At 36.9% G+C, this 17273-nt stretch overlaps 1 protein-coding gene across 5 annotated transcripts in view; it reads right to left on the bottom strand.

Moving 5' to 3' along the window:
* Positions 1 to 17273, bottom strand: part of LOC478384 (multidrug resistance-associated protein 1-like) — an 86988-nt gene that overhangs the window by 16193 nt on the left and 53522 nt on the right. For all 5 annotated transcript variants that reach the window (XM_038581225.1, XM_038581226.1, XM_038581229.1 and 2 more), the window contains 3 exons: positions 16549 to 16624; positions 10413 to 10473; positions 9759 to 9978 (listed from right to left, as the gene is read on the bottom strand). In XM_038581225.1, the coding sequence (XP_038437153.1) occupies positions 9759 to 9978; positions 10413 to 10473; positions 16549 to 16624 (357 nt within the window). The remainder of the gene's footprint in view (positions 1 to 9758; positions 9979 to 10412; positions 10474 to 16548; positions 16625 to 17273) is intronic.

Raw genomic sequence — 17273 nt, 5'->3', positions numbered from 1 at the left:
AGAGAGAGAGGCAGAGACATAGGCAGAGGGAGAAGCAGGCTCCATGCACCGGGAGCCCGATGTGGGATTCGATCCCGGGTCTCCAGGATCGCACCCTGGGCCAAAGGCAGGCGCCGAACCGCTGTGCCACCCAGGGATCTCGAGACAGAACATTTCCAACACCACTTGAAGCCTGAGAATTAAGCCAATGAAGACAGTAAGTAGAGCTGATAAATAAAGAGCAGTGGATATTTCTTTGGAGCACAGGGATGGAGTACATAGAAAGACCTATGCCTGGATTTTTCAGTTTGAGGAGTCAATAAATTTCCATGTTACTTAAGCTAGTTTGCTCTGAATCACAGAAGATACACAACTGCTTCCTTGTGCTCTAATACACAAAACTGCTAATACTGCCAGTGTGATTCTTACTCCTTTATGTATGTTTAGAACAAAACAAAACAATGATAGTTGACAACCCTGACTATCTTAAAGTATTTCAGCTAATTCCTTTATATTTTAAATAATATCAAATGCTGTTGTTAAATGATTTTTTAGCCTTAAATATTTTCTATTTTTTTCTACCTCACTCCCCTCGTACTTGTTTCTTCCCCTTCAAAAACAGAGTGCCACCCTCTTTCCTCAAATAAATATTCAATATTTATATTGCCACTAAACATACATTATGCATGAAGTTCACCACTTTTTTCATATTTCTAGTTTTCTATGCAACAAGCACTAATTTATTTCCAAACACTTCAATAGTCAGCAAATGTCTTCTGAATATATTCAAACTCATTAGATATTCTATTATTTCCTTCATCGTATTTAGCCCCTTCCTCTTTGGAACCTAGACTACTCTCTTGGCTCTTTCTTTCCACTCTTAATTGGAATGGTTGAAAGATCAGACACTTGCATTCTTCAGATATGGGAAATGTTAAATATTATGAATTTGATCACTTTCACTTGCATTTACTAAAGAAGTTATTACATGAATGTTGAACTTCCTGGATTATTCCTCTAATGTTCTTATTATCATTTTCCATCTATTTTTTTGATGTTATACATCTAGGATAATTTCTTCTAATTTATCTTCTCACACTTGTATAGTCTCTTTTAAATTCTTTAAATGTTTCAAGAATTTTTTGTCTAAAATTGAACTTATTTCAGCATATTTTTGCACTTGTTTTGTGGATATAATATTTTGAATCTCTGAAGACATTAATTTGGGATTTTAAGCTTCTATTTCAAATAGGATTGTTTTATTTCTGGACTTCATCGCTTTATTTTTAGCACTTATTTATACTGTTGGTTTGATTAAAATACACAACTATCATCATTATCAGTTTAAACATATGAGATAAACATCAGGTTAATTAATAGAGGTACCTGGTGTGGCTTCCTTCTGCTATTGCACACACTAATTTCCTCCAACATTTTTTCCTCTAAATGAAAGGGATTGCTTCAAATTCCACATAAGTGGGCAGACATGACACAGAGAGTCTGAATATTGGGATCCAGACATGTAAGCTGGAGCTTCTCCAAAAGCCACTTAAGGAGAATTTCTTCTATCTATGCCACACTTACTAGGAACCCTAATTTCCTCATTAAACATCAGCTTTCTAGTTCTCACTGTACTTTTACAATGTTGTTGCGGTGCATCTGATGGTGGTGATAGTGGTGGATTTTGTAGGAGAGACAAATGAGCCAAAAGAACAACGGTCTAGTGACTTATTTTGATTATTTCCATGCAGCTCAATCCTACTCTCTACCCAGGACTATGAGTTTAGTGTTTCTCCACTGCTCAAATGAACATCTCTCTCTTGGGGTACAGCTTCTCCCCTCTCTGTTCTGGGCTGCAGGTTCTTCTACCCATGATTAACTATCAGCTTAACTGCTGATGTAGAAATGTATCACTCTGAAATCTTCTGAAGTCTTTCCTTCTATATTTTTTCACTGTCATTTCAGTGGAATTTTGTGAGGTAAGTAAAGCAGATGATCCACTCACTCATCTTAAACTAGAAGCAGGAGTGTACTCTTTAAACTTTGCACTTTGAAACTAGAGTGCCTATATTTTTCACATTGGATTGGAGAAAGGAAGTTCCTAGCAATGAGGCTTAAAATACAATACATTGAGGATGTTTAGACTGTCCTAGAGATTCTAAGGAGAATAGCTGGGGCCCCTGAAAAAATGTTTGGAACTATTTCTTATTTAGAAAATGAAGTAAGCGTTTTATTATTGTTAAAAAATATATATATCTAACATTGTGCTTTGAGCTCCAGTTTCTTTTGAATGTTAGTGTTCTATGTTATTCATAGTAGGTCTGTGATATTAAATGTGATAATGCTATTTATGCTTTAAAGCACCCCTGCCTGCCTGTTTTATTTTGTGAGCTATGATGATGTAAGTGAATACAGCCTGCTCTTCATTGGACAGGATTCTGTAAGATGCAGATGTGGTCTACTGAAAAACTCAGAAATTATATATTTTCATTTCTTAGGCTTATCCACTTATAGAAAACTTATAATTGCACCTAATAATGTCTTTAGAAAATTTAAACTTTTTAATGCAAAAAAATTAAAAATGAAAACATTAAGGATTCTTATTTATTTATTTATTTATTCATTTATTTATAATAAGCTGCAGGCCCAGTGTAGGGTCCAACACGGAGCTTGAAATCATGACCTTAAGGTCAAGATCTGAGTTGAGATTACCCAGGTGTCCTGGGAAGATTCATATTTTAATGACTAAAGACCACTCTACACAAAAATCCAATCAGGAAAAAATCCTTTTGATTAGACTGCATAATCTGTTGCTTCATTACAAAATACTTCCTATATCTACTGATAGTTAATTAAAAATAAAAGAGTCTCTTCAGCAAATGTTGGAAAAACTGGATAGCAATATGCAAAAGAATGAAACTGGACCACTTTCTTACACTATACACAAAAATAAATTCTAAATAGATTAAAAGACCTAAACTTGAGACCTGAAGCTATAAAAATCCTAAAGGAGAACACAGGCAGTAACCTCTTTGACATCAGCCATAGCAATCTCTTACTAGATATGTCTCTTGAGGAAGGGAAACAAAAGCAAAAATAAACTATTGGGACTTCATAAAAATAAAAAGCCTCTGCACAGTGAAAGAAGAATCAACAAAATGAAAAGGCAACTGATATAATGGGAGAAGATATTTGCAAATCACATATCTGATCAAGAGTTAGTATCCAAAATATGAAGAACTTAAAAAACTCAACAGCCGGGATCCCTGGGTGGCTCAGGGGTTCAGCACCTGCCTTTGGCCCAGGGTGTGATCCTGGAGTCCCGGGATTGAGTCCTGCGTCAGGCTCCCAGCATGGTGCCTGCTTCTCTCTCTGCCTGTGTCTCTGTTCCCCTCTCTCTCTCTCTCTCTCTATCATGAATAAATAAATAAAGTCTTTAAAAAAATTCAACACCCAAAAAACAAATAATCCAATTAAAAAATGGGCAGAAGACCTGAATAGGCATTTTTTACAAAGAAGACAGACAGATGGCCAATAGACATGGAAAAGATGCGCAACATCACTTGTCACCAGGCAAATGCAAATCAAAACTACAATGAGATGTCACCTCAAACCTGTCAGGATGGCTAAAACCAACAATACAAGAAACAACAGGTGTTGGTGAGGATGTGGAGAAAAGAGGAACCCTCTTACATTCTTGGTGAGAATGCAAAGTGGTGTAGCGACTCTGGAAAACAGTATGGATGTTCCTCAAAAAGTTAAAAAAAAAAAAAAAGAAAGAAAGAAATACTCTATGATGGAGCAATTATGTTAAGTATTTACCCAAAGGATACCAAAATGCCAATTTGAAGGGATACATACAACCTGATGTTTACAGCACCATCATCTACCATAGCCAAATTATGGAAGAGCCCAAATGTCTTTATCCATTGAATGGATAAAGAGGTTGTGGTATGTACATGTACACACACACAATATGCTGGAATATTACTCACTCATAAAAGTAGAATGAAATCTTGCCATTTGCAAGGATGTGGATGAAGCTAGAGAATATTATGCTAAGCAAAATAAGTCAGAGAAAGATAAAGACCATATAATTTTATATGTGGAAGTTAAGAAACAAAACAGATGAATATAGGGAAAAAACAGAGACGAACTAGAAAATAGACTCTTAACTGTAGAGAACAAACTGAGAGTTACAGGAGGGGAGATGGGCAGGAGGATGAGTTAAATAAATGATAGGTACTAAGGAGTGCACCTGTAATGAGCCCTGGATGTTATATGTAAGTGATAAATCACTAAATTTTAAACTGAAATTAATGTTAAGCTGTATATAAGTGACCTGGAATTTAAATAAAAACTTGATAAAGATAGAAAGATACATGGCAAGTAAAAAAAATGTTGTACACTTTATTTATTTTTTTTTGACCGTGCACAGTCTTTTATTTCTTTAGGACTCAAATTCCACGTGGACGGGGTCAGGCTTCGTTCTGGGGACGGGACAGGGGTGGGGGGCTGGAGTCGGGCTGTCGGTCACTTGAGCCGGAAGCGGCGTTCTCAATACATTACGAGGTGCAGCCTCTTGCTCCGACGCCTCTTGAGCCCCTCGATGTATCGCTGCAGGTGCTTGGTCAGGAAGTGATCCGGGCCATCCCTGACCGGCAGCCTGGAGGACAGAGCTCCACTCAGAGCAGTGAGCAGGGCATGGGCTCCCCAGCAGCGGCGCTGCATGTGAGATTTGAGGAACCGCGGGTGACTTGGGGTGGCACGAACGCTTGGCACTCGGTTCTGTGTTAGTCTGGAAACTGGATCTCCAAGGTGCTGGGCCCTGACAGGTTTTTTTAAGGGTCAAGTTATACACCTGTACGCTAAACAGATGGGGGATGTGGAGGAGGATGAGAGTGTTGAGGTGGAGCAATGGTGAGGACAAGGTTAGAGTGTTGCAGGCCTAAACTGTGGTAGCTGGCAGCTCTGTGGACACCTCCTGGGCCACCTACTCTAAGCAATTAGCCAGCAACCCTGTCTTATATTATAAGCAGGGCAAAGGAGGGGACTTTTACCCAAATAATCCATTGTCCAGTGGTTCCTCGTAGCACCCGAGGGAGGGAGCCAAGGTCACACAAAGACTAGGGAGTGTAGAAACAGCTTTAGAAAAGCCGCATTAGCTAGAGAGGGGCTGCATTAAGGCTGGAGCCCAGGCCCCTGAAAGTCACCCATGCTTTCCTGACTGGGTGTCCCTGTGCCCAGTCCCCCCATTTTTTACTTTTGGTAGGGCTCCTGGAATACTTGTGGGTGTTAGGGGAATCTGACAAGGCATGCACATCCTGAAACCCCACTCCCAGAGGCCCAAGCCCTGCAAAATCCCCCAGGGTCTCTTGTGGGAGCTGGGGGGGAAGTGCTCACTCCAGAGGGCTTTGGTGAGGATTTCCAGAGCTTCATTCTCCACGACTTCCATCAGAGGCAGCGGCAGCCTGTTCTGCTGCTCTATCCAGTAGGCTCCATGGGGTGTGTGCTTCGACATACTGAGCCAGGACTCTGAGGATGATACTTCGGTCTCGGTCTTGGAATCGACGTCTTCCTCTAAATGGCTTCCCAGGATGCTGCCCCGACGCAGCTCCATCTCCAAAGACAAGTGCCCGTGGAGATCCCCCGGCCTGCAGCCGACCTTGTCCTCTCCGTCCTCCCGTTCTTCCCAGCCACCACCCGACTCGCGGCCGGCCTTCCGACTGTACCCCCGGCGAGTCTTGCTGCCCAGGCTGCTGCCCTCCGCGTCCGAGTCATCGCAGATCTTGGACCGCGGCACATTCAGCTTCGGCTGCGACAGCGTGGCCCTGGTCCACAGATTCCGGGTGTCCTTGTCTGGGCTCGAGTCGTCTGAGCCCTGGCACCCAAAGGCGCTCTGAAAGGCTTTTCCTCCATGGTTCCGCCCAACGGACCCCGTCGCCACCTGTTGTACACTTTAAACTAATATTACATTATATGTAACTAACTGGAATTTATTTTTTTAAGATTTTATTTATTTATTCACGAGAGACACAGAGAGAGAGAGAGAGAGAGGCAGAGACACAGGCAGAGGGAGAAGCAGGCTCCATGCACCGAGAGCCCAACGTGGGATTCGATCCCGGGTCTCCAGGATCACGCCCTGGGCTGAAGGCAGCGCTAAACCGCGGAGCCACCCGGGCTGCCCACTAACTGGAATTTAAATAAAAAAATAAATTTTTAAAATTCTGATTAAAAAAGTAAGACTTTACAAAAGTAAAATTGTGAACAATGAACTGTCATACCTTGTGTAGTATAGGAAATGATATTTGCTCACTCAAAATATCCTTCAAAGTAAAAAAAACAAAAACAAAAAACAAAGTATATTGAATTTCCCCTAAACTTGTAACATGAGCTTCTGGATTGGTATGAGTTTAACTCTTGTATGAACATGTGATAGACACAGATATAGAGATATCTGTATACATGGATGTTTCTTTTGCTGTTCAGAATTCTAGATTGTTATTTCTATTCTTTCCTCAATGAGTTGCAAATTGCAAACCAATAGACTTGGCTCTTATTGATTAAAAACCAAACACATTATATTTCTCATACTGTATTCCTTATATCTCATTTTAGTCATTAACAACATCTCTTTCCCCAATGAATAATGTTAATGGAATGGCAAAATAAACAAATATGCCTCATAATATTTGCAGGCTTTTTGATGCAGACACTTACAAGCAATACAATGGCCACACAGTAAATACAGGAAAGAAGAAAAGAGAAGCAAAGTCCTAAGTTTCATACTTTTTATCTTCATTTTTTTTTTACCAAATGCATGTATCTCTTTATGTTTTCCCTAATGAATATCCTTAGATAGTATGACTTCCACATATTATTTTCTTGTTTGAATTTATTATCATGTTCCTTCAAGGTGCCTTTCCTTCCTCTTACAAACACACACAAAATATTTGTACTTTAAAATCTGTTTATTTCTACCATACTTTTGAATATGTTTTTTTTCTTCCAAATCACCTAACTTCTTTGAAGAACAATATGTATCTACTCCTTAATTATCAATTGTTCAACTATCCACAATCTATATTCTCTTCCTGTCTTTTTCTTGATGATGCATCTTTGACTATAATCATAGGTCTATTCTCAATTTTTTTTCTTCTTAACATTTCTGCACCATTTCAGAACCATTGAGAACTTCTTTGAAACATTACCTTTCTTTTTTCTTTTTTTTTTTTTTTTTTGGCTTTTGTTACATAATACTTTCCACTTGGAAGGATATGTATCATTATATAGGGTTTTCCACAGTACATTCCATGGAAAACAAGTTGCTCAAGATATTGATAGACCACACAAGAAAAACATTTTTTTTCACGGTCAAATGGATTTGAGAAATATTGGGTTAGATGGAACTAAACAAGTCAGTTTATTGCAGAATATCTCAAAATTTTTAGTAAAAGGAAAGAAAGAAGATTCCAGATGCACAGAAAAATATAGTTATCAGTTTTCCAGACCTACTGAACTACAAAAACTTATATTTATGGAGCATTTCTAGTGCTTCATGTAAAACTCTTTTGGAAATGTTAATTTACTGCTTAAGAAAATAGTTTGGGGAATCGGGTACACATGGATACAAATCCTGGCTCTGAAACCTTTTATCTGTAGGACTTTGTGCATAGTATTCATTTCCACTACTGTTAAATAATAGCTAACATTTACTGCACTCTTGCTATATGCTCAGCACTTTTCTGTAAGCTCTATACATATTAGCTAATTCAATTTATTGTAGCAATATTTAGGTAGAAATTTTCTACATTCTAGAAATGATAAAATTAAAAGTTTAAGTAACATGTCCAAGGTTTAAAGAATCCCTCATTAGAATATATGTTAAATGAATGAATAAATTAGTTTAAACCATATGAAATTACCATTTTTGTGGACCATAAAAGGTGAAACAAAGGCAATTTCATGTGTTTTACCCTCTATAACTAAAATGATTTGGGTTTCCAGGAACAGAGCAAGCCTTCACATTATTGTGTTTTTGTGTTTTGGGTGTGTTTTTGTTGTTGTTGTTTTGTTTTGTTTTATTTTTTTTTTTGTTTATCTGTTGATCAGGAATTTATCTCTGCTCAATTTCCCTGAAGTCAGTCTCCTAACTGGCTGTACATGGGCATTCCCTAAGTACCTATCATTCACCCCTGTGGCTTTTAATCCCCATTCATGGTGATCACATCTTCTCTTATGGCTCATTCGTTCTCTTTTACAATGGCTCCCTATCTCGGTAGAACCACAGAGCTAGAGTGTTAGAGATTGGAGATAATGTACAAATGATTTAGTCTAAGCCCTCCATTTTACAAATATATGATGAACTCTGCTTTCCAATTCCAGACAGGCACTTAAATTTGCCTACTGGAAGAAAAAAAGTAGAGAAATGCATCTACACTTTCTATTAAATGTATCCAAAATTGAATTCACCATTGAATTGAGTTGAAGTCAACTGAATTCTCTGTCCCACCAATTAAGACTTTATCCTGGTTTCCTCATTTTTGTCTTCATCATTCCCTCAGTTACTCAAGTTGAACTTCAAAACCATGAATGAGGCCTTTTTCCTAGTTTTAAATCACTCATTCTTACATATGTTTTCGCTGCAATGTCTTTCCTAACTATCCTTTTCTCCAATTGCATTGCCATTCTCTGACCATTCCTTTGTTGTTCATTTATTTTCCTCCATCTTTTATTCATCAATCCCATTCCACTCTCTACTTGTTGGTTAGCACTGGACTAGATGCTTTGCGTGACATGGAGATAGATCAGAGAAGAGATCTATGTTAGATTATCTCCCATCCAGACTTCCACCTGAAAGATACTCAATTATTCCTTCCCTATCAATCCCAAATTCTCGCTGTTCTTTGATTTAATCCCTCCACTAAAAGTACATCTTTCTTTTTCATCATGGCTAATTCATCCTTAGTCTGAAAAATAACCCTAGTTCACCTCTTTTCCCTCAAATTCTCAAAGTTTCCCACTTGTCTTTCCAACTATCATCTCTAACAAACCTCCAAACTACCTTCCCACCTCTAGTTTCCCTACTATCCTATACCAAATAACTTTAAGACCACTCAAACTGGCACTCTCACTCATGCCCCTTTCTTTCCCCACCCCTGTCTTTACTCACATCTTTCTCTCTGCTTCTGTCACCTGTGCTCCTTCTCTGTAACCTCAGCTTCACAAAATTCAAACCACTCTTTTAGTTTCACCTCAAATGACAACTATTCCTTGGAAATTATCTTAACTCTCAAATAGGGCTTTTTCCTGCTCTGTGTCCTTGCAGGTTTTCTTTACTACTTTTATAGCACTTATTGCTTGCCACGTAGTTTTAGACTTTATTTACAATGTAGTTTTTAACTGACTCACTTCCTGATCTTCATACCAATCACAAGTCTCACACATACTGTGAGTAGCCACGTAGTCAAGACTTTTGAGTCCTGAATGACTTAGTACGTGGGCCTCAGTTTCCTTGGCTGTAAAATAGGAATAATAACAACTTTCCAAATACTTTTTGTCAAGAATAAATGAGATAAATACATTATTTAATGTGAGCAGTGTAGCAGACACACAAGTGTTGGTTTACTTTCTCAAATATGATGAATTAAAACCATATGCATTTGAATTATCTCAAAATACTTGAAAACTATTTGAAATAAAATGATGCCATATGCTTGCATTCAAATAAAATAGGTCAGAAAAAGAAAAAAAGAGGTAGCTAGACTTTTTTTTTTTACCTTGAATTAATCCCAATAATCCATAGATGTTAAGCTTATTGTTTCTTATTTGTTTCCATTCTGTGAACTCATTCATGTGCTTTGCTTCTTTTGCCCAGGCAGTAAGCCATAGATTCTGTCCAATGCCCACCAAATTCTGCCCGACGTAAGTAGCCACACTCAGCCATACCCAGAGCCAGCCAAAGGCTTGGAGGTACTTCAGAATGATTGCGAACTTCACCTAAAGGCAAAGTAAATATAAAATTAGGTTACTGTGCTTAAAAGTCAGACAAGGTAGATTTAAATCCACATGACATTTCCCAAGCTTTGTGATCTTGGTCAAATTACTAATTCCTCTAACTCCCAGATCTTCTGTAAATCAGAATAGTAACAGTAGCCAATTTATAAGTACATGTAAAGTGCCAACACAGTCCTGAGCATTTAAATATGATGGATATTCAAATAATATCGGTTACTATGATTAATAGCTAAGTAACATGTAATCCCAATTAAACATCACTATATTATCCAACAGTTCTATTTAATGTAATTTTTCAAACTACTATATAGCAACCCTCCTCAAATTAAAAATATATGATAATTATCAAGAATGCAATGTAATCTTTTATACTTGTGTAGTTAATAACAAATAATACTAGTAATTCTGGTGCTTACCCCACCAATAGGGATCTTTTCTTTTTTCATTGAGAACTGTTTTCCTTGATCCAATGAGGGCCTAATAAAACAAGACAATGTATACGTTGTAGATTTCAGATCAACTACTTTTTTAAAGGTTATACATTCTCAATCATTTTATTGCATATTCCTCTGCCCTGATAACATTATTCCTCTAATCTTTTCAAATAGAGACTGTTTAATCTCTAATATCCCACACATTTTAAAGTCAGAACATATAATCTGATTCTTTACTGCTTCTTCTAGATAATTATCCTTTAAATTTGAGTCAAATCCCTAAATTATTTAAGCTAATGTCACCTGGTGCACCATATTCTATGTCTTCTCATCTACTTGCTTCCTGGCCTCTCAGAATAGCATTAAGGGCTGCTTGGCTGGTTCAGTCAGTAAAGCATGAGACTCTTAATCTCAGGGTTGTGAGTTTCAGCTCCATGTTGGTGTCGGGCCTACTTAAAATTTTTTTTTTAATTTTAAAAATTGGGGCACCTGGGAGGCTCAGTGGTTGAGGATCTGCCTTTGGCTCAGGTTGTGATCCCCAGGTCCTGGGATCGAGTTCTGCATCAGACTCCCTGCAAGGAGCCTGCTTCTCCCTCTGCCTATGTCTCTGCCTCTCTCCCTGTGCCTCTCATGGATAAATAAATGAAATCATTTTTTTTTTAAGTTAAAACAAAAACTTTTTTTTTTTAAATTTCAAAAAAGGTTGAGGAGGGCACTGGGGTAACTCAATTGGTTGAGCATCTGACTCTTGACTTCGGCTCAGGTCATGATCTCAGAGTCATGGGATCAAGCTCCATGGTAAGCTTTGTGCTCAGTGTGGAGTCTGCTTGTCCCTCTCCTTCTGCTTCTATCCCCACTCAAGCACTCACTGTCATTTTCTAAAATAAATAAGCAAACAAATAAATAAACAGATATAAAGATTGGCATTGGGCTCATCATTTTTGTTCTGCCACCATCCTGGGTGATGACATAGTTTACATAGACAGCTTATTAAACTCTCTTTTCAACTTCATACCTCCAGATCCTTCATCTGCATTCACTTTGACCATTAACTGTCAGGACTTTAAGTCATGAATCTTATATAACCTACCTTGGAAAATCCAACTCTAAACATTTCAATCTCTGCCCATAGCTCTTTCTATTTCTAAATTGTACATTCAATTATTCTCACGACATTTGGTTTTTATTTCATCTAGACTTTCAGTTCCTGAATCCAAGTTTCTACCATCCTTGCTCTCCTAGGATAATCAATGATTCTGGTTTCCTGGAAATTTCTGGTTTTAGCGTGATTGTCCCACATTCCAGGAAACCCCCAGTCTCAGACAAACCTATTCTCTCTGTCTTTTGCCTTCATTATCTGGAGGTGCCCTTAACCTCTCATATTGTTCAAGGGCCCACTCTATTTCCTTTGTATGCTCCACACTCTCTTGAGCAATCTCATTCACTTCCACAGCTTCAATAACCTTCTTCTTTGTGCAATACTCTCAAATTGATTGTTCTAGGCTATACCTCTCTTGAATTCCAGATCTATACAGTAAAATGCTTACTTCATCTCTTTGTTTATTTATCTCTACATCACCCTAAACTGAACCAGATATTTTCCTACCTCCTTTAAAGCTTTCTCTGGTTTTGTTATGGGCCATGAACCCTTCCTCTGTCTCAATTTTGACATATTTTTAATCAATCACCCAGCATGTGACAATTCCTCTGGAAATGTATTATTGGAGAGACATTTGGAAAATACCAACAGCATGAAAAAAAGTAATGGCAAAGGAGGAGGGAAAAAAGAGGAGGAAGAGAAGCAAGAGAAGGAAGATTCATTCTCCTATGTTCTAGAGATATTCAGTGCTAACATGCTTGTGAATATTGCCATAGTCTTTTCTCTACGTGTGTTTACTATCATAATACAAATGTTGTTCTAAAGCCATTCTTTTAAACAATTTTATACATGGTCTTTGTGACTCAGTATGTAATGACCCTAAAATATTATTCTATGACTGCATTGTTTTATCATTTTACTATATTAAGATTTATTTAACAAAATCAGTAGAGTGGCTGCAGTTTTTTTCCTACTGTTATTTTTTTGCTGTAATGATCATTCTTTTTTACATATCTCTCATTATCCATTGATGGGATATAGAAGCATGAGGTATGTTAAGTTCTAAGTCATTTGATTTACCTAGTAACAAGCTGACCTCTGGAAATACTAAACTGAGTTATGTGCCCCATTTCTCCATGATTTCCATTTTCTTTACCAGAATAAGAAAGGCTTTATTTGATCAGTCTGGTGGCTCTTCCCTTTCTATCTCTGGCGCTAATGTCAAGAAACAGTCTGTGGGAGGCTGTAATACATGGCCTTTCTAGAATCAGCTTCACCATCAGGGAAAGATACACTATTTAACAGACACTTTCATTGGAACTGCTCCTGGTATATGATTTGGGTTAATTACTGTCATCATCCTTCAAGCCCTTGGCATGGCTTCTGTTTGGATAAGCAAATTCAGCATTGGTGTCAAGCCAAAAAATTAATTCTTAATGTAGTTGGATATAAAATGCCATGAAACCCAACTGTTAAAAGGGAATTAAAGCATCCTAATTAGACACAACTAACAAAGACCAAGAATTTATTGGACACTATACAGGAGGGCATTGCTTTTGCAAAGCACAATGTTATTTATTCTTTTTCCACAAAAAATGCTGCATTTCATTCTGGGCATTTTGTTGTGAATAACAAGTTTCATCTGAATTTTAAAAGAGCAAATTATTTTATGCTAGTAGAGAAGTTTTAAAAATGAGTCCTGTGTTGTCCTTCAAAAACCCTCAGAAAAGTTGGCACAATACCCATCTGCATATTTTTGTATAAAAGATATAAAATTAACATACTGAAACTATTATCCCTGATCTGAGCATGCAGTTACAAAGTATGGGATATGTATGGGAGGGCTAAAGTGATTAAAAGAGTTTGACATGAAAGACAGAAGAGGGCAGTGTAGATACTGAAATAACGTTCCTGACTTACTTTATTCAAGGAAGATATTAATAAATATTTTAAAAAATAAAATAGTTAATATATGCCATGTAAATTTAAACCAAAAAGTGAAAAATAAAATGCAGAAACAGTTCGAATTGTTTTAGTCCTGTTAGAAAACTGAACTAACATGTCATCATGCAATTCTGTCTTCAATTTTAGAGAGGGATTCTCAGACATTTAGTTCAACTCCTTTCCCACCCCCCACTCCTGATAGGCGGTTAGCCACTTTCTCCATGAACTACCTCTTCCATGAGAAAGACTCCCTGCATCCTATCTCAGTACATCCCATTGAAGAGTGTCTTTAACTGCTGTCAACTTGCTGCCTGTGTGTATCTTTCAGCTCCTATTCTAGCTTAATGCTGCGCTAAGTGGAAACTGGGTAATTCTATAAAATAGAAAATTAGGTTAAAAAGTCAGGAAAATTTCCTCCATGTCATATTATCTTAGCAAATAAGAAAGCAGGAAAAAAATGGAAGCCAGAATAAGAAGTAGCACAAAAAAAGAATAACTAGGGGGATCCCTGGGTGGCGCAGCGGTTTAGTGCCTGCCTTTGGCCCAGGGTGCGATCCTGCCTGGAGACCCGGGATCGAATCCCACATCGGGCTCCTGGTTCATGGAGCCTGCTTCTCCCTCTGCCTATGTCTCTGCCTCTCTCTCTCTCTCTCTCTCAATGTGTGACTATCATAAAAAAATTAAAAAAAAGAATAACTAGGTAATATACAAGAAGCAGCCAAAATATGCACATATTTTGGAAAAACTGAAATAGGTCTCTGGTCTCTCAAACATAAAGATGAAAAAACAATTTAATTATTATGATGACAAACAAGAAAAAGATCAGCATAGGGGAATCCAGGGACCTCCAATAGCATTTTTAAAGCAGCTGTTAAAAAGTAAACCTGAAAAAAAAAAAAAAAAAAAAAAGTAAACCTGATGCTGGTTGTGTTGACAAGAATACAGCATATTGGAACTGAGGCAATCTTCCCAATGTACTCATCATTGGAGAAGTAAGTTTCAGAATCCTGGCTTCAGTTGGAGCCTCCACAACTTCAGATGTATTGAGAAATCAATTCTGTAAATAAGTTTTTATAGGGATTGGGATTCCTATTTCAAGAAGAAACTTCCCCAAAGTGATTCACAAAAACTTCAAGGGGTTCAATTTAGATATTATGACTGACGATGATTTTATAAATAAGAAAATTGATTTATTATAGAGTGAAGGTTATGATTAAGTTTACAATAATACTGATTTTTAAGTTCCAAGCTTTTAAACAAGTTATGTGTTGACTGCTTGGCAAAACTAGACACAGGTGAAAATTCTCTTAAAGATAAGAAATATGTGTAGATCCTATAGCATATGATTTCAAAGTCTGTTTCAGTGCTTTTGGATTTGTTTCTCTTGGGGAACCTTAAAAATTGACAGTCATTTAAATGAAAGGTATTGTCATAAGGTCAAAAAATAAAATAGAATAAACTATGGATTAAAAGACCTTTGAGGGATCCCTGGGTGGCGCAGCGGTTTAGCGCCTGCCTTTGGCCCAGGGCACGATCCTGGAGACCCGGGATCGAGTCCCACGTCAGGCTCCCGGTGCATGGAGCCTGCTTCTCCCTCTGCCTGTGTCTCTGCCTCTCTCTCTCTGTGTGACTATCATAAATAAATAAAAATTTAAAAAAAAGACCCTTGAGTGTTCTTTCAGAAGTCAGTTACTTATTCATCCATTCAACAATTATTTATTGAACATCAGTTTATATGCTATTCAGTGTTTAGTTGAAACTTGTTGGTTAGATGGCAATAAAGCAATGAACAAATAGACAAAAAATTAGGCTGTTACAAAGCTTAAAACTTAGAAGTAAAAGACAAAATAAAGGTAAATAAATTTTCCAGTATGCTGAAAATTAATAAGAATTATAAGGAAAAAAAATCCTGGAAGGAGGTAGGAAGTATTGTAATAAAATAGGGTGGCTAAACCCAAAGTCTTCATTGATAAGGTTATATTTGAGTAAAGACCTCCAGAAGATGAGTGAGCAAGCCATATGGATATCTAGCTGAATGATTTAGTTGATCTATTAAGTCAGCTGAATCTAAAATGGGGGCAAAACTCAAACCTGCCACATCTACATCATCTACAAATCCTTAGGAATATCCACTCTTTTCAAAATATATAAATAAATTCAAGGTGCATCTTTTAATTCAAGGTCAAATCTACAAAATTCTGAGCCATTGGATCCCAAAGTGTTTGCTTCCCTATAATAAATTCCAATTTTCCATTTTAGCAATTTCAATGAGTGGCTGCTCCCTATAATTCTGGAGCCAACTTTTTAATCTGTTTATTCCTATTATTTCTTTTTTTCTTTCAGTATCCTATTTGCAACTGCTATGGGGGGAATATTGGGGCAAATAACAGACTAGGGTATAATTTGCTTCAATTACTGTTCATTTTAGTCACTTTTGAAAAAAAAAGTATAATATGAAATCCAATCAAGATCACTACTTTGTTATTTTTATTTCTCTCACTTTCTCCCATCCTTCTTTCACTTCCTCCCTCTCCTTCCCTTCAAACCTTCTCCTCCTCCCCCACTTCCTTCCTTTCTCTCTCTCTCTCTCTCTCTCTCACTCTCTCTCATCTTTCCTTCCTTCCTCTTGCTATTTAACAGATTCTTCAATTCCTACATGAAGTCTCTGTTTATAAGTCACATATCCTGGCCTGATAATCATACCATTACATTGTAGAATTCTCATGTCTAAAGCTTATTTTCACATTCACATCAGCAGTGTGTATGAATATTATGGGTTGGGGATATTTTTAGCATGTGCACACACAAATATACATACGCAATTCTGCACTAGAATTTGTCTAGAAGTTACTGAAAGTCTATGAATATGTGTTTCCCAAACTAAGTCACATCTGTCTCTCTTAAAACCTTAGACACATCTATCTAACTTAGAGTTTAAAATCTGGAGACCACTAAGCACATTTTGTAGCTACTGTGATGTGTAGATATTTTATAAAGGATGCATTTTAAATGCTTAAAAAATTGTAATTAATTAGTCCATAATCCCAGTGAGTGTGGTATTATCCTAATACTCACCTATCATTTTGCTCCAAGATTTGGTCTTTCAGTATAGTTCTGGAGTTGATTACACTGACTCGCTTTAAAGCATGAGCTGGAGAGGAAGATGGTGAGTGCTTTTATATACATATAAGCAAACAATGCATAAAATAGAGAGAGATATGATGAAATATTATGCCAGTTGGAGATCCACAGGTATACAGGGAGTCTTTTCATTTTCCCGATTATTTCCCCTTCCCCTGAAGTATCTTGTAATGTCTTCATAAAACTAAGATTTCATAATGAAAAAGTCTATAAAAATCATTTCTTGGGACATTAGAGAGGAGTACTAACTTGTTTTGGATCTTCCACAGAAGGGCTAGGTATTTTCCCAGAGGAACATGACTCTAGTCTTTAAAAGAAAAATGCAATTTAATGAAGCTCTATAGACAATTATGATTACTATGAAGATTCCTAATTATGTGATTATTATGAAGGTTACTAGTGAAACACAATGGTAAATTCCCCAAATCTCTGTCATGTTCTTTCTAATATCACTAATACTAATAATACTAATAATTGCTTCCTATGTGGCAGGCAATATTCTATACATATATATAAATATATATATTTATAAAATATAAATATATTTTATTTATAAAATATATAATATATATTAAAAATATACATAAAATATATATTTTTATAAATTTATATTATTTTAAATATTTTTTTTTTTAATTCTCAGGAGAACCCCTATGAGG

This window comes from Canis lupus, chromosome 31, assembly GCF_011100685.1.
Source record: "Canis lupus familiaris isolate Mischka breed German Shepherd chromosome 31, alternate assembly UU_Cfam_GSD_1.0, whole genome shotgun sequence".
Taxonomy (NCBI): domain Eukaryota; kingdom Metazoa; phylum Chordata; class Mammalia; order Carnivora; family Canidae; genus Canis; species Canis lupus.
Note: the sequence above shows the minus strand (reverse complement) of the source record. Positions and strands in the feature narration are given on the sequence as shown.